The sequence below is a fragment of the Ammospiza caudacuta genome, chromosome 2 (genome assembly GCF_027887145.1).
Source record: "Ammospiza caudacuta isolate bAmmCau1 chromosome 2, bAmmCau1.pri, whole genome shotgun sequence".
Classification (NCBI taxonomy): domain Eukaryota; kingdom Metazoa; phylum Chordata; class Aves; order Passeriformes; family Passerellidae; genus Ammospiza; species Ammospiza caudacuta.
Genome location: NC_080594.1, coordinates 26,076,337 through 26,104,299, shown reverse-complemented (window position 1 = coordinate 26,104,299; position 27,963 = coordinate 26,076,337). Strand labels below are relative to the sequence as shown.

The window sequence follows — 27,963 nt, the reverse complement described above, 5'->3', positions numbered from 1 at the left end:
AAGCCAGGAACATCTTCAGGATGGACATTTTCCTTCTCTGTGTGTTCCTGCCTCTGGTGACTGTGGCATGGGGCCAGTACAGTGACTATTATTATGGTCCCTATAATTATGGAGATAATGATGAATGGGTCAATGTGTACCGGCAAGGTTTCAACTTTCAGTGCCCGCATGGGCAGGTGATCGTGGCCGTCAGAAGTGTCTTCAGCAAGAAGGAAGGCTCTGACAGACTGTGGAACTATGCCTGCATGCCAGCATCCCAGAGCCTCGGTGAGCCGACAGAGTGCTGGTGGGAAGAGATCAACAGGGCGGGAACCGAATGGTAGGATAACCCCAGCCATCCCTGAGGGGCACAGCCCTGACAACCCCTGTCGAATGTGGGTCCTAATACTGTGGTCAGAGCAATGCAAATGCATATGAATGCCATGATAACCTGCAGGTTTTGCTGCCTTAAGACTCTTTAATCACATGCATTGGAGCTGATCAGCATCACATTTGTCTTCTCGGTAGCAGTTTCTTGCTGGAGGGTGTCAGTGTCCTTCGGTCACTCACAACCTCAGCTGTGAAGTGGTTTGGTGTTGCTATTGTTTCAATGATGAGGAAAATGAGGCAAGCACCTACGGTGAGGAGAGCATAAAGTCCCTCTTGAAAAGACACATTGAATCAGTGACTAAACTGGGAAACAAATTGCAAAACTCCTCACTTCATCCTCACGCTCTGATCACTCTGATTAGGAAAAATAATCTCTGTATTGCACTGGCTCTTTGCTTTGTGTTTTTGTTGCTAAGCTTTTTGGCTTAAGCATAAACAAATGCTGTTTTCTAGTTGTGCTATTATTACAGGAGCCAAAAATCCACACTAACAAGTGATGACGGTGGCACATATATCTGCCTGGTGATCGCAGAAGATCATGTTAATTCCCCAATAGCATCAGTTTGCTTAGCTAGATGTTACATTTTCCATTAACCTTGGAGGCACAGGTGATCACATTATGTGGAGACAATAATTTCTGGAAATATGTATAGCATTTCATATTTTTCATATTTGGGCAGAATACCCAGTATTTAATTATTTTCTGGGGTTTTTAATGAAATGGGAAACAGAGTATTGGACAATTCTGGGATTGAAATATTCTTTGGACAGAATGAAATGCATGCAGTAATGAGTATTTTCAAATACTTGATATGGTTTTGTCCTAAAAATTGCAATGTGATTTTTGATTTTTTTTTTACATGGGAATACGTTAGCTATGAAATGTGAAGTTTCTGCTTTTTAAATGATTCAAAATTTTGTTCTGAATTAATCATATTCTTTCATTTACCATGTGACACATGCCTATGGCTGATGCAATTGCTAAGGGAAAAAACAATTGACTCTATGTTTAACTTTGGAATAAGAACTGAAAAAAAGGGGGAGAGCTGCAAAACAGGCAGAAAGAATACATTGTGATAATCCTGGACAACTTCTTCATTTTTCATATACTTATGCAATTTCTATGTATTGCATAATAATTTTGAATTAGACATTTCTTTTTGTTCAAAATAAACTTATTTTTTCACTCTCTAGAACTCCGTGGCAGCAATTGCTCAAGTTCACTTCTCACAAACAGGATAGTGTATAAGTCTATACAGAACATTTTCTTCTGCTATGTATCCATTCATCACTGTGCTCGGTATGTCAGCATGACTACATCCACAGTGTATTATCTGAATCTGGTTTCCTTCATCTCTTAAAAAAATATCTTTTCACTTTGTCCTCTTTGTTGCCTACTTTTTTCCTATAGCAAACCCTTTATTTTCTCTCTTTCATAAAAAAACCTTATTTCTTTTTCAACCCCTTTTTAATTGTTTATCTCAGTTTCTCTCCCTTTACTAGTTTTTGGAGTTATTTTAGTAATTCTTCACTAGCTTACCTTTGCAGTCCAGCAGTCCAACATCCTTACATCTCTCTGCCTACTCTGCATAGACCTTCCTTCCTTCCTTCCTTCCTTCCTTCCTTCCTTCCTTCCTTCCTTCCTTCCTTCCTTCCTTCCTTCCTTCCTTCCTTCCTTCCTTCCTTCCTTCCTTCCTTCCTTCCTTCCTTCCTTCCTTCCTTCCTTCCTTCCTTCCTTCCTTCCTTCCTTCCTTCCTTCCTTCCTTCCTTCCTTCCTTCCTTCCTTCCTTCCTTCCTTCCTTCCTTCCTTCCTTCCTTCCTTCCTTCCTTCCTTCCTTCCTTCCTTCCTTCCTTCCTTTTGCACCCCCAGGGCTGAGCTAGTTCTCTCAACAGTGCTTCATGGAGAGAGGCTTGCAGCATGCAAGCACACCCCTGGTAATGCCAACACTGCTGCCCAAGAGCCCAGTGACTGGAGTGAAAGTGTAGGCCAGTGTAGCCTCAAATTAATGTGGTGGCACAGATATATCCTGGGGAAGCTTTGAGAATCCTGCCTTCTCTCTTGGCATTCTTACTTCTCATAGGTGCCCCTCTTCTCTCTCTCTTCCCCATCCACCTCAGTGCTATTTGGAGCCATCCCCAATTCTAAAAAGATTCATGCAATAATCAAGTGGGACCTCAAATATGAGTCACCATATGTACCAATGGCTCCTGTTTGGCCAACTCTCTTCCCTGCTATCTCCCAACAAACCAATCTGTTGGTGAGCAATATGTCATTCTCAGGTCAGCTGACACAGCACTCTGCTGGACTTGCTAGTACATTTTCCCATCCTTGTAGGATGGACTAAAATATTCCTTCTTCAGCTCTGTCTCACAGAGTATTTTGTGTCACCTTGCACACCACATCCAGTGATGCTCAACTGCTTGTACCACCAGTAACTACAAGTCTGCCAAGCTTTTGCTAAAATTTTGCAGAATCAATTAGGTCTGAAAAGACTTGAAATCATTGAGTCCAACCTATGACTGAATACTACCAGGTCAACTGAGTGTCACATCTGGTCTGTCCTTATACACTTCCAGGGATGGGTGAACTCCACCATCCATCCAAGCTGTGGGCTGCCAGCTTTTGCAGGAGTACGCTGTGGGAGCCAGTGTCAAAGGCTGCTACTCCGCTGCAATTGAGGCTTTTTATTCTTTTCCCTACCTTCACTGAGCAATGAGAACAAGCTTGCTGAATCTTTTGTAAAATCCTTTTTACTTAATAATAGGTAGCAGCTATGCCTTTCCCTCACCCACACACCTTCATCCATGCTTTTGCTTTCAGGCTGAATATGTCTCCGTTCTTCTAGTTCTCCTCTGGAGGTTTTGTATTCCAACAGTCCTAAGCAAGCACTGATCATACCTGCAGCTCTTCTCTGAGTTCCCTCTGGTTTTTCACCCAGAACCCTAATCAGGAAATCTAGTCTGACAGAAACACCAAATTTAAATAACCTTTGACATATTGTGCTTATGGCATTTCAAATTTCAAATGGTGATTTTCAAATTACCATTCCTGACTGCTGCAAAGCTGCACAATAGAGACAAACTCAAGAGAGGTTTCTTTAGAAAATGCAGTAAACAAAAACAAGCTTAGGAGAGAAAATGAAGAGGGAATATAAAAGAGAAGAAAGAGTTTCCCACTCATTATTTTCTTTGGCCTTCAGTATTTGGGACAAAATGACAGAAAGGGATGGTGGGACCATAAGGATAAGAGAGTTGGGGGGAAGAGGGAACCACTGGCAGAGCTTCCTGGTACATTTATTTCTTTCACTAACACTAGGGATTATACAGATTTAGATAATCAAAACATAAAACTTACAATCTTTCAGATATGAAAAAACAATCCAACAGAAAGAGGACAATGGCACAGATCCACATTAGGCATCTAATGCCTAATAATGCTTAGCTTATGGCCTTTGCCTCCTTCCAGGGTCAATGGAGAGAACAGGTACTCTAAAAACTACTCTCTGGACACCCCATCTCTTTCACAAGCAGACTCATGAAGACCAATCCCTTCTAACCACTACCTAGAATTACCTAGTGGCTTTTCAGAATATATCTACCTACGGTGCTTCACTGCATCCCTGAAGTTAATCATAAATATTCATGCCCTTCTGAAGAGATTATGTGCATTTATGCTTTGCTGAAAGGACATAAGAAGTCTGTGAACCTGTTAGAAGACTCAAAGGGGAAATTGTGACAATAAATTGGATCAGATGATCAGGAATGCCTTCTCAGCCTCATTAATCTTTGAATATTTTTAAAGTTAAGTACATGTGCAAAGACTTTGTTGAATCTGTTTCAACACCTTACTTCTTCAGACTAAGGTTAACTGTCTGCTAACCAAGTTGATATTCAAAAGAGAGACAGCAACTGGGAGCAAGAACCAGTTCTTGGATAATTTGGAAATCCTCATGTCTGGAGTAGGGAAAAGTCTCAGAGCATGCCCTGATTCTGCAGTCTTTCTACTGCAGAAGTCCTCGAGTCCTTCTACTCCTTCTAATTTTTAATGCTGCAGCTTCTCAAAGAATCCTATCTTTTCAGGGTGCACAAATTTTATGTTCTTATCTCCATTTGTACTGTAGAAATTTTGACCTTGTTTAAATATTTCACCACCTAAGGTCTGAATGATTGAGGGTGAGACTGTTCTTCACTGCTTTGTTGAATACTACAGAGTTGTCTCTACGGACAAGTCTCTGAGCAAGGGTTTTAATAAAAGCTATTTTTCTTGCCGAAAACTATCATACCAAAAGACAGGGTTCACACAAACAAAGGAACAAAACCTTGCAAGTGAAGACAAACAGCTCTTCCTTCCAGTAAAATAAGTTTGGTTTACACCACATGATACAAATGAAACCATGCCATATCCTCATACTCCCAGTCATCTGTAAGGCAAAAAGGAGAAGGATTTCCAGCCAAGAGCTATTTACTCCACGTTTATTGCCTCTTTTCCTTGTTTAGATATCTGAGAAAGTGTTTAGATGGGACTTGGAAAAACCAGATATATAGATTCTCCCTCTCCACTCCCTTTCTCTCCTTCCTTTGCCCACAAACTAGGTGCAAAGACAGACTACTGAGCAAAGGATCCTCCTGTTCAGGTTCTGGCAGCACACCTTGGTATATCAGTAGGAACTATTTTTGTTCCCAATCTGCAACCAGTCCCCAATTTCAGATCTGAGGCTGTATGATATCACCCAAACCCAATAATCCAGCTGCTCTTTGAAAATGTTCCCATTTGTGCTATCTACACAAGCAAGTTAATTTTCTTCAGAGCCCTAAGTTTATGTTAAAGGACTAGTGCTACCAGTCCATTTAGCACAGCTGCAATGGACTGAGTCCAGAGGGAGCATCTGAGGAGAAGAGGAATGTTTCTGTAGAAAAGGAGGCCTCATCAGCTACTGTCAAGAAGAAATCACCAGAGTGAAAAGGGCCTTGCCTTCTATTGGAATTAAATACATCACACTGCCTTCCCTTGGTCAGGGAGAAAACAATCAGTCATAAATGCCCCTGGAATGAAAAAAAATATTGCTGAAGATATTATTACAGAGGCTGCCTTTGGCATGTGGCATAACAACATGTCTCAGCACCCCACAACAGATAGGGAACACTCCTTGAAAAATTGGCTTTTGGAGACTGATGTGGCCTAATCAAACACACAAAAGTTGTTCCCTCTGTCTGGGTGCCAGAGTTGCAGGTGTCCTGAGCTTGCCCTCAACCTCTTATGTCTGCCCATTCACCTGTAGCAGACTGACCATTGAATTAGCTCTCATTACACAATTAATCCAATTACACAGAGGGAGGACATACCACAAAGATAACTCAGGAGAGCAGTATAGGGCCTCTCCTCCACAGGGACATGGAATGGCACTCTCATGTTACCCTGTTAATAGGAACAAATCACCCTCAATGCTGCACGACCTGGTGCCCACTGAGCTGTTTGTCAGCCCCTGCATGGCTCTAGAGAGCTTCAGGGAGCATAATCCCAGTCAGTGCAGCAGGAATTCAGTGCATTCTCTAACAGCACTACTCCCTGCAGCCTAACGTGGGCTTCCCTGAGCAGATTTGTAATGAACAGCCTTCCTCTTTGGGTTCTCATCCTCAGGATATGATGTATCTGAGGAACAGGGGGCCTCAGAGGGAGGTTTCCCACACAGCACCAGCATTAGGTGGGGCACAACACTCTGGGGCTTTACTTAGAAAAGAGCAAAATTAATGTGCAGGCATAAGTCTGAAGTGTCACCAAAACTGATTCCATTGCTCAAAACAATTCTATTGTTGCAAGCAAGGTTTGTATTCAGTCTGGCAGACACCTGTTGAGCAATGAGGAACACCTGTTGAGCAATGAGGAACACGCTTGGCTGCCGAGGTTATTACTGATGTTCACAAAAAATGTGGCACAGTTTAAGAGGAACTATAGGGTAAAACAGGTCATGCACAGATCCAAAATTCACATATGCATTTTGGGTGGGTTTGTTTCACACCAGCTCTTTTTTGGTCTCACAGATGAAAGCTCACTAGTGAAGAACAAAAGCAGTTCTGACCTGAACTAAATCTGTAACATGGATGCATGCTTTGACTGCATGCCATGACAGAGCTCAGCTGTACAACACTCATTAACCAGTTCAGAAGAAAATTTGGCAGAGGAGAGGTTTTTCACAGGAATCACAGCAGGCCAGGAAGGTCTCAGATACCATATCCCTGTTGCTACACAGAAGTCCTTCCAGAATAAGACTTTCTATGGAACACTGCAGTCATTTCCCACACCTGTACCCAAGGCAAGGGCAACTTCCCATCCAAGAGCACCTGATCTTCACCACCAATCTTCTCACTCCCCCCACCAACCAGTTTGCCGCTTCTTCTCCCAGTATCAGATCCAAAAGACAACTCTTCACACTTGGCAACTTGAGCCAGCTAGAAAAAGAAAACCTACCCACTGCCAAGTTTAATCCCACACAGTCCCAGCCAGTTTCTCACGTTCTTCTGCATTCACCTTGTAAGAGGCATTTTCCTCTCTTCTTAGCAATGTCAGGATTTCAGGAGTGAGGAGAACCTGGTAACATTAATATGAATACTAAACTAGCCTTTATAGTAAAAGTGCTGAAGAGTGGGTCTTGTGAAAAAAATATTGTTTTGACGTGGCTATAAATCCAAGTTCCTGAATCACTAGTTTTTACTCACCATACTTACTTCAGGATTTGCTGTGATTCAAGAGTAGTGAATTCAACAGAGAAGGAAAAAATCTGATATATTAAGTGTTGTTTTCAGATTAGTGCATAGAGCAACTGACTGAAAAGGCGTGTGAGGAAGGTTGTTTGTTTCCCTTGAAGAATTACTTTCTGCTTGTAGGAAAGTGGTCAGCTGGGAAAAAGAAAGGGAAGGAAATATTTTATATGACCTCACAAATAAGCACTCCAAGTTCTGAGAGCATCTCTTCATTTTTGAAGGAGTGTCTGGATTTTACTTGAAAACTAGAAAGATTACAGCAAATAATCTTACATTATCTCAAAGCTAAAGAAAAGTACTTCAACATCACTATTATTTTTGTTTTTGCTAAACCAAATACTGAGCTTGAATAAAAGATTACAGGACCTTGTGTATGAGACAGAAGCAAAGAGAAAGAATTGAACATGGCCTTTAATACGTATTTCAAATTTTACTTTGAATTACACTAAAACAAAAATGCAATTTAATTATAAAACATTACTTACATCCAGGTACACTTTCTATCTAAGAAATTAATTTTTAAGGCAACACCAATTATATTTTTTAATCAAACTTATTATGAGAAGACAGAATCAGAATAAAAAATAACCACACTTCCTAAAATCCGGTACTCAAATGTGAGTGCATGTAATCATATGAGTGTTTTGCTAGCTAGGTTTGTTTCTCAATTTACTATAGAGAGAAGTGTCCATGAGTGACATCTCTTTCAAAATGAATGTTTCCATCACAACCGAACTATATTAGTAGAAAATAATGTGTCCTGTGAGAAACAACTGCTCACTTCGAAAATTTAAAAAGGTTTATTAAATGTTAACAAAAATACAACAAAGGACTACAGAAGGAAAAAGCTGCAGCACTGGGAACTGCCATCATAGACACCACATGGCCAGCGCATCTTCAAGATGGCTGCTCAGTGTTTTATACCCCTGGGGGTTGCATCAGCCAGCCCTGGCCCCTCCCAAAGTCTGTCAGTCAGTTCTTCTTTGCCATTTATCGGTGGAGACTGCTGTCTTGTGACTCGATTGGAGGTGAGGTGTTGCCATGCTGCCCCCTAAGCGCCAAGCTTTTCCATTCCCAGCTGCCCATGCAAGGGGCACATGGCACAGCTTCTGTCCTAGACAGCCCTGGCTGTCTGATGGTCACAACACGGGGGGGGGCGGGGGAAAGGGAACCGTGCGGAGAAGAGAGGACATCTAAACTATAAAAACATAACTGTACATCACTAAAGCTTTTCTTAATATTCACACAATAGTTATCTTTTAATTATGAGAGACAATCATCTTATTATCCATCTATAATGAGAAAAACCGGGCAGGAGATCTTTTCTCTTTTTTAGTGTCTTTATTAAAAGAGATCAGCTCTTGGTTGGGAGGTTCAACGGGGCTGCAGTCTCGCCGTCATCGCCTCCCAGGAGTGGCTCGCAGGAGGAGGACAGTGCAGCTTTGTCCCCTGGGGAGCAGAGCTGGAGGTCCCGTCCTCCCCAGAGCAGTGCGGGGGAACCCCGAGTCACAACTTTACGGTTGCCTCCCAGGGTCTTGCCTCTAGCTGGGGTCCTTCTGTGGCTAGGGCGAGGGGCAAAAAAAGGTCTCAGCATCTCTGCAGGCTCTGTACTTTGTTCCTCATATCCAGACATCACTTTGATCTCTTAATTCTGTGTTGGCTCGTTGTTTTTGGGGTCTTTTGGTAAATTTGTTGGGAGTCCTCTCTCGTTGCATTCTGGGTCTGAGGTTATCTGCATGGACTCCGATGTCTCTTCTTGCACTGTCCGAGAAGGGCCATCAACCTGGCTTTAGGCAGGGCGGTACTGATACAAAAGGAGTAGTTAACGAAAATGACTGGTGATTACAATAACAAACAGTTAGAACTCCACCCTGGCAGCAACTGGTCCAACCTGTTCACTCTGCAACCTTTTTTAAAAAAATTGGCAGCTTTTTCTACTTATAACATATAACATGTCAGGAAAATAAAAACTGTAGTAGGACAAAGGCAAAGAGGACAGGGCTTCCCAGACTGAATGTCAACAGGTGGGAAGAGAAAAGAAGGAAGAACCTCCCACAAAGACAAGTGAGCAGGAACATGAGACGTTGATCTGATCAGTGAGGATGGAAAGTTGCAGGGCAGTGTTGAGCTTCGGAGAGGAAAGGCCAAGGAAACGGAGAAATAAAGGGCTCCCAATATTGCACCTATGCAAAAGAGCTAGAAAATCTCCCAGGGGCATGAGGACTTGAGCAGTGCAAACACAGATAGGAAGGGAGAGAGATGGAGGATGAGGCACAAATTTGTTGCTATTTTACACAGCTCATCGTGCAACAGGTAGAACCAATCCCTATCCTGCTGTGTATCAACCATTCTTCCATCAGGATAACACCAATCATCTGCAGCTATCCACTGTGTTTACTCAGAGTCTTAGCCATATGTTCCTATGGCCTATGAGCCAAAAATCAGAACAACTTCCTATCAAAGCCCTGCTGAAATCCTCTGAGTGAAAGCCAGACTGCCATACTTGGTGTGATACCATGGCAACTCAGAGTCCCCATCACAACTGGATTCTGAAGGTCCTTCAAAGAGTCTCACAAAGCACAACAAGTACTGTGGCCCCATCACCTTGGGAGATACAGGGACAAAAACAAATGTAAATACTTTTGTCTGAACAACAGAACGAAGGGGAAGAGACAGAAAACAGACCCTTCGGTTCAAAAATGGACGCTGAAAACTAAGCAGGGAAATTCATCACTGCACTGGTCAAAATTGATCAGTTTTTCAGCTTTTGCATAATTCAGCCTCACGCTGTCTTTGCAAGCGCTAACACTCCTGTGCACAAGTGAATGACTTTCCAAACACCAAACTCCACTAGATGATGTGTGTTCTCTTCTGGGTACTTCAGGTCTTTAGAATAAATTATGAGGTAATTGAATGAAACTAAAGGAGATTTTTGGTAATTGTTATACATACAGTTACTTCTGAAAGTGTCTTTCAGATAGATCATTGTAATTGATTTTATGAAATCGCAGAGAATGTTTGCTACAGGTTTTCCTTGATGAAAGGAAAAGAAAGAAAAGGAAAAGTGATGGAAGAAACAGCATTCCTATAATTTTCAGGATAGGGAAACAGTGAGGCCAGGAGGGTGCTTGAGAGAATGAGCACCGGATAGCTGAACCAATGACCTATCTGTTTTCATGGGCTCCTTGTCTTGAGTCTCCAAGAAGCAAGGTATTCAAACTGATTGCCACTTGAATGACTTTGGGTATCAGTGTTAAAGTGTTGAAGGGTGTGCAGACAGAGGCATGCATGCTTTGAGACCATGTCTATTCTGCCTGGAGGCAGTGATTCACAGGTATGCTAGAATTATCGAGCACACAGAAAACACGGAGCAGCCGATTTTAAAAATCCAGTCACAAACTTTATGTGACTCTTAAAATTACATAACATCCGAATCACAGTTTTCCTTATGTGATTGCTATCAAATAATGATTTCATCATAAGCCTAAATGCTTTTAATAAAGAATCCCTTCTCCTCGAAACACATAGTTATGAGAGCAAGCAATTAAAAAAGTTAATGAACTTCTTTTAAAAAATAGCTTCTCGAGCTTTTTTTTTTTTTATTGTGGTAGAGAAGTAGTTGAAAAGATTAGTTCAATAAAGCCCAAATCCTCAAATACCAACAGTCATAGACAAAAATATTAATGGACTATTTTGAACTCAGTCTTATGATTTGTAAACAGTTGAGAATAATAACACCAGAACAATCTTCTTTCGTGGTAAGCATACTAGAATGATTAAATACTTTAGCCTGATTAAATAGTTTTAAGTGCAACATAAATGCTAAGACATTGGTTAACTACTGCTGGTTTCTTATAGAAAATTGTTACTCTATACACAGCAAGTGCAAACAGTGCTTCTCAGCACAAAGTCAAACCCTCAACTTGCACTCTATATCAAAAATGCTGATGCTGTTTTGAGAAATGCTTGAAACTATCAAGGAATCTAATACCATGTTTTCCTTGTGTGTTCTCCTCTTTACCCTCATTATTAGGTATCAAACCTGCTCAAACAATGGGCTGGTGGCTGGTTTCCAGAGTCAGTATTTTCCTTCGGTGCTGGACCGTGAATGGCAATTTTACTGCTGCCGCTATAGCCGGAGGTGCCCATATTCCTGCTGGTGAGTTCAAGCAGACACCAAACCCGTGATCTTCATTCTCCCAACAATCCCTATCAATGTCTTTGGCTGCTTGACCTGTCAGAAATCTTGTCTGAAAAAGAGTTAACTGTGTTTTATAGAGCTAAGCATGTTATTTCCAGTCTGCCGCAGGATTATTAAGGATCCAAGGCTAAGGGAAAGAATAAGGGTGCAGTTACACTGAACAGCACAACACAGTAGCTGGCCTTCAGTGAAAGGTCTAGGGATCAGCATCAGCCTAGCTGTGCTGGAAACCATGACAGAAGTCTCCAAAGTGGAGTGATATTTTCCTACTATAAATCCAGCATATTTTCTGGAGTAGGAGCATCTCTGTGCTACACATTTGTGCAACAATGACTTACAAGACTGAACTTTTACCACTTACCTCAGAAAAAATATTAGTAGTGCATATGACTATGCTTTTTCTCTCAAAACTGTTTAAAGATCAAAGTCAAAATGAGCTACTGATCATAAACCCAGAAGAAAAATGTGGTCTCAGCAGAGTATCACAACTAGTGCTGGCGACTTATTGGAGACTGTGAAAAAATGAGCTGCAAATCCCAAGCTTCCCAGTTTCTCTAAAATGCACCACAGGTGTGGTTTCTCTAAATTAAAACCAAAGACAGCCGCAGATTTTGTAGAGGCAGCTTGTATTTTTCCTGTCCATTCTGTTCAAGAGAAGTCATCATTTTATGCTCCAGGGTTACATTCAGCTTAAATTTAGCTATTTTCAGTGATACAAAGAATAACCTGCCTGCATTTAAGAAAAAAGTAAACCTGTGCTTGAACCCTTTTTCCACACCTCAGTTTTGAAGGAGGCTTCCCACTGAGATGCATACAAACTGTTTATGTGCCTGTTGGTCTTACTTGGCTGGCTGGCTACTGGCCAAACACAACAGCACTGCCTTGCTTTTCATCCTTCAGTCTCCTTCCAGCCAGGTGGAAAATAAATGTTTTTATTATTATTATTTTTAATGCCTTTAAATTACAGGAACTGTGTAACAAAGTCTTTTAACATTCTTCTGAACATTCTTCTGACTCCCTTCCAGCAGACATATTGCCTGTGTATGTTCGGGTTTATTTACATACCTGCCCACGCTCTTCCCTCTGAGGGAAACTCAGACTTTTAAGCAGTTCTTCCAATCTCTTGTACTCCTCTAATATTGCATACATTTTGAGAGAGACAACAGAAATCTCATATTTTTGTTATTGTTGACAGTTCTACTTCCCTCAGATGTTGTCTTGACAACTGGGAACAGCTTTGTCTCTGCTTTGCAAGTTGGCATTCAGAGTAAGGCAAATCCTAATGTAAATGTTTGAGGTTACTGGAGTCTTTAGTTTTCATCTCAGCTGTATACAGACTCCTATACTGCCCTTCTATTTCCAACAGTGGCAACACTCCATTTTTGTGCTTAGAAAGAAAGCCTTATGTAGTTCACCTGCAGTTCCATGCAGAAAAGGCAGCATTTCAAAAGCAGGTGAAGTGTTTTTCCCTCTAAGGAGGGTAGAAATCCCAGATACTCACATTCTTCTGGGAAGGGAGAGCTGTAAAACTGGTAGGAAACTGTGTCACTGGCTGATGGCAAACTGTGTCACTGGCTTGTGAAAAGCTTCTGGTGCATAGTTTGTGATTATGGGTTCATTAAAAAAACATTCTGCCTCTGTAGTTAGCAAGGCGTATGTATATAAGCTATTTCCACATACAGTTATCCAAATTAGGATGTTAGGGTCTGGAAGGACAGACAACTGGATGGGTTAAAATATAACGGTTTAACAGGCTCAGAGGTCAGTGGTTAAAGGTTGATACCCTGCCTGGGTGCCTGTCCTGCTTAATATCTCTATCAATGATCTTGAGGAGGCAACAGAGCACATGCTGGCCAAGTTTGCATATGACACCAAACTTGGGGGGTGCAGCTGACATGCTTAAGGCCAGGACTGCCAGTTCAGTGGGATGTAAAGTAAACTGCTTCTTCTATAAGGATAGATTGCCTATTGAGGCTCCTTGGAGGCTTTCAAGACTGAACCAAATAAAAGCTGAGCAGCCTGGTCTGACCCTGTGATTGACCCTGTTTGGAGCAGAGGGCTGTCGCAGAGACTTTTTGAAGTCCTTTTCCACCAGAGCTATCCTGCAGTCCCACACAGAAGGACTTTTTTACTGGAGGACCCTCCCCACACAGGTAAAGTCTCTCCTCCAAAACAGCAGTCTCTTTTCTGTCATCTGCTAGGAATGGTTTCTTTTCTGGTTTACTCTCTTTCCCTGCCTAGATGGTGTAGTAGTACTCCGGGCAAGTACTGGTTGTTATAGTAACATACAGCCAACACAAACTTCACCAGGGTAGTGTGAAACCCCATACTTTGGACTCACTTTTACTCATAAAGTCACAGATGTGACTTGTCTGAGTTATTAAATTTCAGTGTACCAAAACCAAACTTCCTGTCCCCTAAGCTCAGGAGATCTCATTCACAACATAACTTTCATTGGCATTTCTAAGTTTTTGTCACAAGACTTTGTTCACACATCACACTTCTGGTCTGTATCTTGCACTAGTTAACATGCACTTGACAGGAAGAATATGTTTTCCAAACAAACTGCAAATTAGTTCTGGGCTACCATGAGTAAGACCTCACATTGTATATGCATGTGAGACACAACAAAGATGTGTGTGTATAGTGTATCATTATTTATTGCAGCTTCTGCCCCACACGATAATAGTATTTGTTCTGTTCCAGGAACTAGTTGTAAATAAAGTAACGGTGGAGAACTGGCAATCAACATGCTGCTGACTCCTATTTTTTGGTTGGAGAGGCTTATTTTCATGCAAAGGCATGAAACACACTACTTTATTATATATACTTCATTAGTATATGACTATTACTCGAAAAGTAGTACCAGGAAAGTATGCAATGATGGTGGTACTTTGTGGATCATTACACAGGAAAATCTATATTCAAAGAAAATCCACGCTGCAGAATTTCTCAGCAGCCTTGACTTTTAATGTGTAATGTACCCTTAAGTATGAAACCAGATGTGGACAGAAATGCATTTTAAAGAAAACTGACAATATTGAGGTGTGACAAAACTGTTTCAAATTATCTCTCACCTTGAGTATTTGATTCCTTCCTCTTCCATTTGTCTCCATACAGGCCTCTCTGGCACATATAAAAGCAGTAAACCAGCTGATTCTTATGTATGGTTTCTCTTGTCTCTTCTGCTTCAGGACTACATTCTGCCTGAAGTGAGATGACCCTGCATTGAATAAAGACAGGTTTTCCTTATGTGCATGAGCCATGCAACAGATTTGTTAGAATTTGCCCTATTTTTCACACCTAGAATATCCCTGTGTTTTTTGACAACTGCTAGTATTTGTTGGAATACAAATCTATAACATCATCATGCTGACTGAAACCAACGCTTTGCCTTCACTTTGCTTAATAAAATGACTGAAGTCAAATACATGCGGAAGGACTTTATTTGTTAGCATTTATATTCTTACTCTTTGAACCCACTAGTTCTGTTTCAGCTAGTCCTCTCACCATTAATTCCCAGCTTTCCTCTGCAGTAAGCTCATATTGAAAATAAATTTACTAATCTTTTCCAGTCTCATAGTTTTGCACTTGCTTTGTAATTTTTTTTGCAAGTACTTAGTTTCCCTCTTCATTATGCCAAGACTTGCAATTCTGCACATTTTTAACATACTGAAAATAATTAACATTCCTCACAGGAGGCAGAAAAACTCCCTTTACTTTACCTGGCTAGGGAATGCTACCACAGTAAAATAAACTATGTGCTGATTTGCACCATAAAGGAAGCAAATCTATCACAGATTCAGAGACAGTGGCACTAAGTGGTCCCATTAGAGCTCTGATTTTACTTTTTGCCAGGAAATGAAAGCTTGACTCCATACTCTGAAAAGCAAACACATGTCACACACAGAGCACCTCAAGTCTGCAGAGTGTTTATGACTGTTTCCCTTCTTGCAACAGTGAGCAGTTTAAACGCCAGAAGGTCTGTCTGGAGCTGTGGCTGTTCTCTGTCATGGTGACACTGTCCAGGCAACAATTACATTTTCCAAGAGTTACGGTGTTTAAAGCACTTATTTGTTTTCCTGACTCAACCTGCCACACAAGACACATTGAAAATGATGTGATCCTATGCAGGTTTCTCAAAGATAGCCAGTAGCAGAGGTACAAATCCAAGAGGTGAACTCAGAATAGATGTCATGGAAACATGCAGTTCTGGACAACCCAATTCCCCACTCCTCCTTTTCCATTGTTAAAAAGGTATTTTACTGCTGGGGGAGGTTGATCTTTTTTTTAATTATTATTATTTTTTAAAACTATTACCCGTCAAATAGAACCTTGCTGTTCAATTAGCAGGACCATCTTCCAGAGACATTTTAGGAGAAACACATTTGATCTGACATTGGAAATCCGGGCAAGTTATTTTGGTCATATATTTCTTGAGGAGCAAGCACAAGTTGCCTTGAGCTCTCTGCTGCTGCTTGTACCTGCATTGCACAAACTCGTGCAGGCCTGGAAGAGCTCTGGTACCTCTGTGCCAGCCTCCAGCTTTGTGGCTTCTCAGCCCTGGAAGGGCGTGTGGCTTTCAGTGCAACACAGTGGGAACACAGCAGCAGTGATGTGTCTGTGTGAATCTATGGGCTCAGAGCCTGGAGCCTGAGCTCAATCCCAAAACACATGACATGGCCACACAAGAGAACCTCTCATCTCTAGAGGAGCTCCAGGACACCTCTAGTTCCCCAGCAGCTTGGCAATCTGGGATCTGTACTCAGAGCAGTTGCTGGAATTTCTGGTGACAGCTTACTAAGACCTTCTTTGGCTTTTCAGCTTAGGATGCATATTTTAAAGCAGATGACCTCTGTCTTCCACCTAGAGGAAGAGTTGAAATTGATTAAAGAGGCATATAATTCCCATGTTCATTGAATATAACTTGCAGGTTTGTGGCTCTTGAACAAAATTTTTCCTTTAGGAAAGACATACTCTTGAAGCACTTGTAAACAACATATGAATGTAAGCCCATAAAGTAAGGAGTGTCAGGAGACACTCCTTGTCCTCAAATGTCAGACAGTTAATGTTAAAGCTTATGTCTTCCTCTTAAAATGAAACAGCTCTTTCTTTTGGCTGTGGTATTGCTTGAGGAAGAGTTCAGCCACAAAGAGGGGAATGAAGGTTAAAGAGAAGCCATTCATCTTGTTAGCATTGTAGTTGCACAAGAAGTGAACGGCGTAATACATTCCAAAATCATGTACTTATGATCAGGGAATAAGTATATTCCACAATATACTTATATATATATTGAGTATATATATTTATAACAATATACTTATATATATAAAAGTATATATTATATATATACTTATAAGTATATTCCACAATATACAATATACAGACAGAAACTGTTCTACCACCGACTATCTCTCATACTTTAAAAGACTCATTTCTTTTGTCTGCTTGGCATCTGAAAGCAAGGCATACCCATGGTTCGCATTTATTTCTTTAATCAGCAGGTTGTACATATTAAGGCTACCAGTGTGACTTGATCTTCTTATTGGTAAATAATGGACTCATGATAACTATTTCTGAAGTCAATTGTGAGAAGAGTGCAAATGATCACTGTAGATTAGTACAAAACATTCTTCTCAGTGCTAAATGAGTAACTCTGTGTTTTCTATTAATCTCTACCATAGCAATTCTTCAACATGGAAAATAAACAACACAGCTGTTTTCAGATTAAAATAAAAACAACAGTAACCCTGGTAAAGAATTAATCCCTTTTTTGAGAACATATCCTAACCTGAGCAAGATTTATATGATTATAGTGAAATACATTAGGAAAATGTGGGGATGGTTGGAGCAATGTAAACCACTGAAAAGATAAACCATTCCACATCAACCCTATTCTAGGTAAAAATGCCATTATGAAAATACCTTTTTCTGTCAACTTTTCCCGCTCACAGACCAAACTACATACACCCCTTATCATAAGATTTCCTTACCCAGTCCTGAACACTGAATTCCCTTCTTTCTCCTCTTTCAACAATGTCACTGGTGCTTCAAGTCTCTTGTGCCCAAACATCATACACCTGGTACTATCCAGAAGTAGATTTGAAAAGCTGAACCAGAGTTCCTGTTTTCTGTATTTTCTTGCAAACAGATCATACAGACTGGAAAGACTACCACTTATAAAGGTCTCACATTACTCTTTTCTCCCCACAAGTCCTTCCCCAAACTTAACACCTATGTGTGTATCTAGGTTTGACAAACAATTCCACTAGATGCACCCTGCTGGCCCTTACCCCTCAGCCTTACAAATTACTCAGTGCCTAGAGCCCACAATTGCTATAACACACATCTTCTCACAGCTGCTTTGCCAGCCTCTTTCCAAGGGCCCCCTGTCACCTACCGCCTCAGGAACCACAGGCATCCTGGCTTGGTCATACAACACCCCAAACAGCAGCAGCAACTTTGTGCACTTGGCAATTCCCAGGTTTCTCACTTCTCCTCTAGCCCAGTTCTGTTTGCTATGAGTTCAATGCCAGAAGTGCTTACAGGGCACTGTAAAGGTCACTATGGATGGCTATTCCCACCTGAAAAGCCCATGGGCAGGCAAATCCTCACTAACTAAGGGAAAAAGTGTCTCACACTCGTTTTGTGACTCCTCTTGAGTACAAACCATACATTGCCACACGTGGCTCACAAATGCTACCATGTCAGAAAATAAATTATGTGTCTGTAGGACCATGGTAGGCTGCTCACAAGTTGATATATACTTTGTATTCATTGGTGAGTAAAACATTTAATATTTTCAGTGAAGTACTTGATAATAAGGGTACAGACCAAGCTACAACAAAACCTGACAGAACCACTGTCCTGTGTCAGGCAGACCACTTTGGGAAGGCCCTCAATAGGTTCTTAAATGATCTTTCTCCCCTTCATGATGAGAAAACCACATACTGACTATCCCTATGCATTAAATACAAGGGCATCTCTAAGTGCAGACACATTTTGTGTAAATTACCCTCAGGATTCTAAAAATAGAGAGATAATAGAAAAGGGACACACCACAGAGCCCTGCTACATGGACGATCAATTGCATTTCCTTCTAAAGAACACAGTGCAAGCCAGACAACCTTGAAATGCAGGGGCTTAGGGGAACGGTTTCAGAAATGAGTACAGCAATCATCAAAGAGAAATGAATTAGACAGACCACACAGACTCATGTGAACTTGAACGATGCTGTCATAGCACTATTTATAATTCTTCTCTCCAGAACAAAAGTAGCCCCTAGGCACCTGCCTATGAAACAAGACACACTTCAGAGCAGCTCAAGTCCCCAAATAATTTATTTTTGGTGATTGCATAGATTTGCTTTTTGAACATTTCTTAGTGGAGGAGCCTTAAGAGGCTGCATGGTAACGTGGAGAAGTTAATACAGAGGGAGGGGAAGATGACAGCAGTCAGAAAGAAAAAGACAGGGAAGCTAAATGAAGACTCCCACTGCACTTCAGAATAACACTGCATGCCTCTGCAAAACGTCTGTGAGACCACAGCAATTCAGAAGTTTGCCATCAGATTTATTTTTTCAACTGAGAGGCCCATGAAAGAAGTTTAAAGAACTGACTCTCAGTTCTGTTTCTGAGTAGAGAAAAAAGCAGCTTTTTAACATTGTGTGGTGCACAGTCTCATCTGCCCAGCACATACCACTGGTCAAGACTACAGAACATTTTCCTTGCTAAGTGCCAAAAACAGATGTTCTGAAACACATTTGGTAGAACATATATAAACACATGTCTTAGTGGTTTCTCATAATAATAGCTAAACAAAGTGTCAAAACCTGGAGTTGATGGGAGAATGCAAAATTAAATGCTGGTCCATAGCTGGTCTTCATTTTTAAAACCTTCTATAACCCTGGATTTTCTGAACATGCACAATCAGACACTCAGGCTTCAAATTAGTAAACTAAATATGGGCACTCTCCTTTGGCTGAGTGGGCAGTGTTCATGGTTTCTTCTCTTTCTCCTAGTCTGCATGACCTGTGAAATACTGGTGTCATTTCTTAGCAATGGCAGAGCACCGCAAGGGCTTTGCACATCCGTGTGTCCTTGGTCAGAACTCAGAGAACAGACACTGTGACCACGCCTGACTTTCTGCTTTCCAAACACACTCTGAGATGGGTGTCCTTGTACTTTAAGTCAGAATCTGTGTGATGATTTTCATGACCAAAGGAAAGGAAGCATGAGAACAAGATACATTCAAAGAAGTTGAGTGATTAGACTTGAGGCTCTTTTAAGGTCATGCTTGAGTTTCATATGCAGACACATTTTTCATTTGTTAAGGAAAAATTATTTGTTAGAATGATGTTCTAACTGAATGATCTTTCCCATTCAAAAGCTGAGTATGACTTGGAAAGCAACCTAATAGCCCAGAGTACCTCAGTTTTCAGGTAAACTTTCTGCTTCTGAGTTCTCCAGCTGTTATAAGTTTGAGCTCCAAATACACCCAAAGCACCTCATAAAAGGTCAAACCCATCCCAAAAACTATATTTCTAGTGAGTAAAGTATTTAAGCCTGGGCTTAGACTTCACTGATTTAACAAAATGTAAACATGCATGAGTGCTGGCTGGAATGGGCTTCAATCATGTTCAAGCATCATTCAAGTACTGCAGCTGGGCTGGATTAAGTCAGAAAAAGGTTGCCAGGATTTCTGTAAATGTGTCTTAACCCTGCTAGTCTCAACAGGAGCTGGGCAGTGTACTTCCACAGGTTCAGCATCTCCCTCATGGGGAGCCTGATGCTTCTCTTTGCTGTTTCACAGTGAGGCTGACAACTCCAGTAGGAGCACCCATGTAAAATGGTGTAATACAAGGAGCGCCAGGCTTCCATTCAGACTTCAAATATAATGTTGACAGGAAGTACTGGTCAAGCTTCCAGCCCCTTCCAGAATCTGCTCATTATTTGTAAAATGAATTGCAGTATTACTTGCCTATTTCCCGGGGAAGCAGCAATCATAATTTGGTTAATAACTGAAGAAGCACTTTGAGGTCCTCAGGTCAAATACACTGCACAAATACTGTTCAGGCCCATATTTTTACATTATAAATTGGGCAGAGAGAGGAAAGAACAAAGAGTAATGGATTAATTGTTACATTCACTGAATACAATTCATACATGGATAAATGCTTAGTGTTGTCTTACTTGGCAACATTTACTGTGGTCTACAGCTACAAACCAAAGAGTTTCACAAGAGGAAAATTTGCTGGAGCAAATCCCTGCAATAAAGACATAAGTAGTAGACAAATTTTATCTTCTTGTTCAGATTGCTTTTATCCCAGAGCTGCAGATGTATATACATATATTTCAATACTGCAGTTTGCTCTTAACTGTTGTAAAGTTGCTGAATTTTATTCAAATAGCTACCTGAATTAGTTGCATAGAGGAGAAAGGCAGTCTTGTGAGACTGCATCTTGTAGTGCTGTTAAGAAACGAGAACTTTCAAAGACGCAGGAGAAATCTACTAATTGAGTTGTAGTCATTCAACTGGACACTTCTATAAGATGGCAAATTATATTATCTTCTTTTTCTTTAATGTAAAGGTTAACAACAGAATATCCAGGACACTATGGAGAAGATATGGACATGATGATGTACACTTATGACTATTACATCCGTGGGGCAACCACAACTTTCTCTGCTGTGCACAGGTTTGCTTTTCACATGTTTCATTAGAAACTTTAAAATGCCTGTCTTTTCTATTTCCCCCCAACAGAGCATGGCTACACACCATCTGCTGTGGTACTTAGCAAAGCACTAGGAATTCTGAGGACCAAAGTTCACAGTCCATATGATTCATTGTCCAGAGTCGTGCATCAGGAGCAGAGCATGCTAATGGGGATCATTTGCCATGTCCATCTGAGCAGTGAAAAATACAGCAGTGGTAGCTTGGGCTGAATCTGACCTTTACCAAATGCAACAGATCTTCTGTATGCTTTCTCACCTACCTCTAGTTGGAGCATATTTCATTGAGCTCAGTAAAAACACCCTGTGCCTTCAGGGAATCAGGGACCTATTTTGGTCCACTTTCCTGTGCAGAGAAGCAGGAAATCTGCCAGCATGCAAAGTTAATACCATATAAAATGCAATGTGAATGCTTTAAACTGCCCGATCTATTTCAACACAATTCTAACAGATTCAAGCCACTCCAGGAATTCAGGCAGTGCCATGCACCTTGATCCCTTTCCAGAAAATGAGTTAACTACGTTTTATTGATCAGTTCTGGTCATTTCTTGGCATTTGCTAGTCCTCTTGGGAGAGGCCCTATGGCTAGTGAAGTTTTAGTCATGCAAATGGATTCACAATTTTTCTGTTCAGTTAAAAAGGAATGTTTCTCCCTTTTTTACTATGCACAACTGCAAAGTTTTAAACTTTGGGCTTAACATAAATCCCACACTGTAGTCTGCCTAGGGCTACAGAGATCCTAACAGAGCAGGTTTAAGAAGGGTATAAGCAGTCACTGAAACCTGATTGTGGGAGAGGGATCTTAATTCTTTTAAGCTGCCCTCTAATACATCAATAGTGAGCTATTTCTTTGCTGATGTCTTTTGTTAGGCACCTCAGCCCAATATATTAAAGCATTTGTTATCAAGCAAAATACAGACAGCAAGGCAAGGAGTGCTGCAATGCTCTGCCAAGATGGGCTACATGAGAAGGGGGGGAGAAGAGAGAAGTGGGAGTTTAATGACATCAATGTTTCAAGCACTCTCTAATAACACTCAAAGCAGCCAAAGTGCTTTTGTCACTGTAATGTTCTCAGCTTGCCAAAGTTCACCATAGGGATCCCTCAACCTAAAATAAGGAGGCTTTTCCAGAATGACAACATGTTTTAAGACCGCTACAGGTCCATAACTATAATTTCCTGGCTAAAATACATTATCCTGTTTATTACCAAATGGAAGCCATGTCTGCAAATTCTTCCTGCAAGTGGAAAAATAACTCATAGATACTTGACTCAAGGGTATCTGTTTATCGCTTTAGATTAAAGAAATTACAAGGTCATAAGGGACAGCCCCATTCTGGGCTTTTCATCTTAAATATTTCCCAGTGCTATCCTTAATCCTTGTTCCTCATGGTTGTGGCAGAGAGTAGGGGAAATAATGCAGACAGTGCATTCTTCTGCAGCTGGAATCCGGACTCCATCGCATGTGGATGTCTGGAATCCACAAGGACAGGCCTGGAAAGCAAAGCAGCCAAGGTAGCCTATGCCTCTAAGCAGATTGCTATCTCTGGCTGCTAAAGGCAGCCTTCAGAAGAGGGTGGCAGTGGGGTGACTGGAGCAAAGGCAGCATCATGGAAATGTACATTGGGAGTACAGGTCCTCACAGGACCACAGTGCCTGGAAGAGGAAGAAGCCACCAGCACACTTTTGTCCTATCTCTGCTCTGGCGGCGGTCATACACCTGCAACAGTAGCAGGTTGAAACTACAGAGAAAATATTTCACAAATTTCAAACTAGAAAAGATTTCTGTACCAATGAACTTTCTGGTCCTCAGCTTTCAGAACAACCAGAAACCATTTGTGTTGCCAAGAGAATGAAGTGAAAAAAAAAAAAAAATCTTGCTATACCACTTCAGAATTCAGATTCAGGCCTGTAACACTCCTGAGCAGGATGAATCACAAAAGTCAGCAAATTTGTCATCCTTAATGATTCTTTACAGCTCATGAAGCAGAATAGGAGCAAGAAAAGGTCTTCTGATCTCAGCCTGCCTGGAGCATGCACATTTCCACTTACTTCTGTGAACATTTTGTAATTCCTCTTTTCAAGCACATTAAACTTGTGTCCCTAGTATTTAGTTCATATGGACAATGTTCTTGAGCTAACAAGAGTCAAGAAAAAGCCTCTGAAGGTATTTCAGTTAAAACTTTCCCAATCACTTCAAACAGGTAGGTATTTTTAGACTTCTTCAATAAACTTGCAGAAATCATATCTTCCCTTCCTACTCTCTAAGACATTGCATCAGTGAGGCCACTGTTTATACAAGGATATTTGAGACAGCATGTGATGCTTGTGGCAAAGGACATAGAAAGTTTATAATGATGCTATCCCCACCAACACTTCTGTAACCACTGCCTGTGAGTTTCCATGCCTGTGTAGCAGGAGAGAGAATGAAAGAGTTATTTTTGTAGTTATTATCAAAAGTTTTAACTGCTTGTTTGGGAAGAACAGACTTCAGAACTGGTTACTATTTACATTTTCCAGTCTCATTTTAAATAGGTCAAAAGGAGAAAACAACTGTCTATAAAGCAAGACAAAAGCAGCTGGAAAGAATTAGAAAAGGCCTGAAGTATCTCCGGGAGCCCATTCAGGAGTGTGGTGATAACGTTGATGCAGACAGGATGACCTAAAGACATAAATAAGGGAAAATTTGCAGGAAAGGGCAGTATCTGTATCAGACAGACTGATACAGTCAAATTTCAGAGAAGGACATGGGCTATCTGAAGAAGGCTGTAAACAACTGAAGTTGCCCACAAACACATGCACATTGCAAACCCTTGGCAAAATAGCTTCCAAAATTAAACCCACAAACTGAACAACGTAATACCTTCAGCCTGAGCTCTGAAACATGCTAAGTGATGATGGTATGACTTTCTGGTGGGGCATTGTTAGGTGGCTGTCATCTGGTTGGAACAGTCTCCTGGTCCAGAGAGCACTACTGGAACACTCACAACCCAACCTGCAGCAAGTACGTTGGACAGGGAGGTGGGAATTACCAGGTGTTCTTGGAAAGAGCCACAGCTTGTCCTTTGCTTCGTAGTATTAAAATAGCACATGAAGGCTGTCATAAGCTCATTTCTTCTACAAAAGAAGAAATGTTCTCTGCTCCATTTGTTTGGGTCATCTGGATAGCCAGTTACTTAACTGCTTGGACATCATCACCGAAAAATAAATCGACAGCCAGATACCCCAACAGTAAAGTATGTTTGAAATGCCCAGACTAGCTGGACATCCACCAAGCTCAGCTGAGCTAAATTATAGGGTATTTAAGGTCCCTAATATGTTTCATATGACCAATGAAAGAGGATTTTGTCAAACTCAATCTGAATAGGAATTCACAGAATGTTTTAACTTGATTGGAAACAGATTATTCAAAAATATTTGGAGATAAAAGAAATTTCTCTATACATCAAAAATCCAAATCTGACAGGACATGACAGTTGGAAAGCAAAAGAGACAGTTCAATATTGATTCCCAATGCCAAGGAAAATGCATTAATTTAGCAACTGGGAGGGGATGACACCTACTAACTGGTGTCAAGATCTGCAAAGGTGAGTTCAGATATATTCTAGTGTACGCCTCATAAGGCAATTCCTGATGGCATCTGCATCCCCACTGGTAAACTTTTAAGAGATAAACAAATTGAAACAGGCTGATAACTACTGAATTAAGCACACAACAGCAATAGTACAAAGTAATTGCCTGCATCCTGAGAAGCTGGGCATGTATGCTTGAGTTCAAACACAAGTAACCGTGGAAAAAATGTACATATATGCTAGTGTCAGCAAATCCAAGCTGAAATGACAGCTTCAGAAATAATTCTGTTCCAGTATTTTAAAGCATAATATTAATTCAGGTGACTAAAATACATTTCTTTTAAAGAGCTTGACTTTTAATTTCATGTCCTATTTTAGAAAACCTACTTGATCTAAGATTTTGGGCTAAAAGTCTCTCTGACAATGGGTGCTATCTTAGCAGACCTAAACTTTGACCGATTTAATTGTTTTCCACAAAGATATCCTCTTTATTTTTTTATCTCTCTTGGTAACTTAGTGACCAAAAGAGTAATAACTGTCCTTGAAAAGCATGCACATTGACCAAATAATTTTAGGGTTTATTCTTAAAATAAACCTAAAAATGAATCTTGCATTTCATTAATCTTTGGTAACAATTTTACAAGGAAATTACAATTTAAAACACCTAGGAAAAATCTAAAGAAAACCAAAGCCAAACTATATAACTGTTACATAATACTTGCTGATGAGCATGACACAGACCCAGTTCCAAATGACACTCAGGATAAACTTGTAGCTTAGCAGCACAGTAAATTTCCATTTAAAAAACCTCAGTTTAAAAAAGTTGCAATGAGACATACCTGCAGGGTAGACACAAAATGTATACCTACAGGGCTTAATAGTCAAATTAGTCTTATTCCAGGACAGAGTCACCCACTCAATGACACCATTTAAGCACAGTTAATACCAAAATCTGGGCTCAGGGGGTCTCAGCACATTCCCAAGAGGCAGCAGTCTGGCACCAGTTGGTGGAGGGGTCTTAAGATGCAAGTGCCTATTAAATCACCCATTACCAACATTACCCATCCTATGCCTCATCTTTAGGACATCACTATTAGCAGAATTCAAGCTTTCAGAAACCTCTTGGTTATATTTATCAATATAAATGACAACTGTCATCTGCAAGGATTGTAGTTTGGATCTAAATTCAAGTTAGCCAGTATCAAGCAGCCTAAATTCAACATTCTCTTCACAGCAGGACTGTATTTGATCCTCTGATCTCATGCCTATCTGTCAAAGGAAAATTTAACACACAATAAGCTACAGAGGAAATTAAATTTGTAGCCTGTTGTGACTATTGGACACTAAATCACTGGCCTCCACTGCTGAATCCCACTGCTCCAAGTCAGGCTTCCTACTAACAGTTGTTAGGTTTCCTATCGCTCTCTTGAGAGAGAATACCAATCACAAACTGAGAAGAGCATAAACTCTCCTTACATTCATAAATGTTACTCTTCCTCACATGTGATTTGATCAAGGATGAGAAATCAATATTTGCTGTGTGGATAACTCCCCTCTTAGACATAGCTTAAAATCACCCAAGTACTATTCACCTTTTACACATTACTGAACAATATATGACATGACAATAACTTTTGACAGAATTATCCTTTTCTTCTTGGTCACTGATTAAAAGCCAATTCAGGACTGATCACCATCAGGATTCATTGTCTTCAGAGACCTACTTATTCAGAGAGTAGATTTTCTTATTTTGTAAAGAAGTGTAAGGGAGTTGTAACTATCACACATATTTAATGTTCTTTTGGCTCTTGAAAACACAGAGCACTCAGATGAAGGTCAGTTAATGGCAGACAGATGTTTTTCTTGCCATACCAGTACCTGGTATAAAGTTACACTTACTTGTATAGCATCTTCTGCAGTTCTGGCTCACTAACACCTCTCTTTTGTCTCTCTTTCATGCAGGGATCGTCAGTGGAAATTTATTGTCTGCAGGATGACAGACTATGACTGCCCATTTCAGAATGTTTAAAAGATTGAGTGCACTCCATTTGGAAATCTTGGGGACAGGCAGGGTGGGATAGAATTAGTGATTACAGGAGAAGATCTATTAGGCTCACAGAAATGTACCAAGACTCATCACCTGTCTGCTAAACACATAATTCTTTCCCTCTGGAGCTAATACGTAAATTGCCAACCCACATACTTGCAACAGTGAATTCAGAGGATTCTTTAAAGCTGCACTGACAGTTGTATCCCCCAATTAAATTTGCTTATGACATACATGTTTATGATACACAAATCTATGGCATATGCAGTTACCTTTCTTATATATACATGTAGCTATTCTAAACACATACAACTTCCTTTCACAAAGCAGCTCTATAGAAATGGCTTCCCAGCACTATAGCCCCTCTGAATGAGTGGAAACATACTACATGCTTCCCAACATGCAATAGACTTTCCTGTCTTCTACTTTGTACTTGGAACCAATCCAGTGACCCCAACCAGCTTCTCAGAGCTGGAAGTGTGCAGAAAATGTAACTGGGAGGTGTCTGATGGGCTGCACCTGGCATTACCTGTTACAGCCCTCAGCATAAGTCCACTGCAACAAAGGTCTGCCCACACAGGAGAATTCCAGGTATTTACAACTGGAAAACATCAGTATCTGACAAAAATGAGAGTAGATCCATCAATAAAAACAGAAGATTAGCCCAGCTTTACTAAGAGTCTCTTCTATATTGTTTTAAAAATCTCTGATGATGAAACTAACCAAGAACTCTGGTCTGGGCAAACCCAGGAGAAGGTCAGGCCATTCGTGCTCAGTAAATATGGATTTGACATTCTTCAAGAGTCTGATTTTCAGGTGAATTTGGTTTCCACTGTGGGTGCCTGTATGACATCCATCTTCCCTTGGTAATACAATTTTGGTTTAGAAGAGACAAAGTTAGTGATTTAGGTAACCTTAGTTCCTCCAGTTTGCAGAACATATTGCCTATAAAGTATAAACTGACCATGTTTCAACACTGCACAACACTTGTGCAGCTGCAGTCCAACAAGAAAGAATATTGATCTGTTTCAGAAAGATCAGAGGTAGGATTTTTCACTCTTGAACAAGTCAGAATTTAGGGCTCAGTTTCTTTGTTGATTAATTCAATGGTGAACTTAGCAATGGCTTTGGTGCTGCTGGCTCAAGGGCTCTGATGACTCCATGTGCCAATTTAAGGCTGCAAAGCTTCATAGGAAACAGTGGTGTCTGCCAATGAGTTTCCATATTCCAAGCATTTTTAGCATGTTTAGAAGCATACCCTCTTGTCCAATAAAGGAATTATAGGA

At 40.7% G+C, this 27,963-nt stretch overlaps 1 protein-coding gene across 1 annotated transcript; it reads left to right on the top strand.

The window, feature by feature from the left end:
- Positions 1-27,963, top strand: DPT (dermatopontin). Its single transcript, XM_058825324.1, has 4 exons — positions 1-319; positions 11,162-11,287; positions 20,919-21,026; positions 26,593-27,963. Exons 1-4 carry the CDS (start codon positions 21-23, stop codon positions 26,657-26,659), a joined length of 600 nt encoding a protein of 199 aa, XP_058681307.1. The 5' UTR covers positions 1-20; the 3' UTR covers positions 26,660-27,963.

What these genes read in the sequence shown, in the direction of transcription:
- DPT (XM_058825324.1), top strand. Translation starts at nt 21, where the DNA reads ATGGACATTTTCCTTCTCTGTGTGTTCCTGCCTCTGGTGACTGTGGCA. An exon ending in AGGTGCCCATATTCCTGCTG is followed by an intron (nt 11,288 to 20,918) that starts GTGAGTTCAAGC and finishes TTTAATGTAAAG; the next exon opens with GTTAACAACAGAATATCCAG. An exon ending in ACTTTCTCTGCTGTGCACAG is followed by an intron (nt 21,027 to 26,592) that starts GTTTGCTTTTCA and finishes TCTTTCATGCAG; the next exon opens with GGATCGTCAGTGGAAATTTA.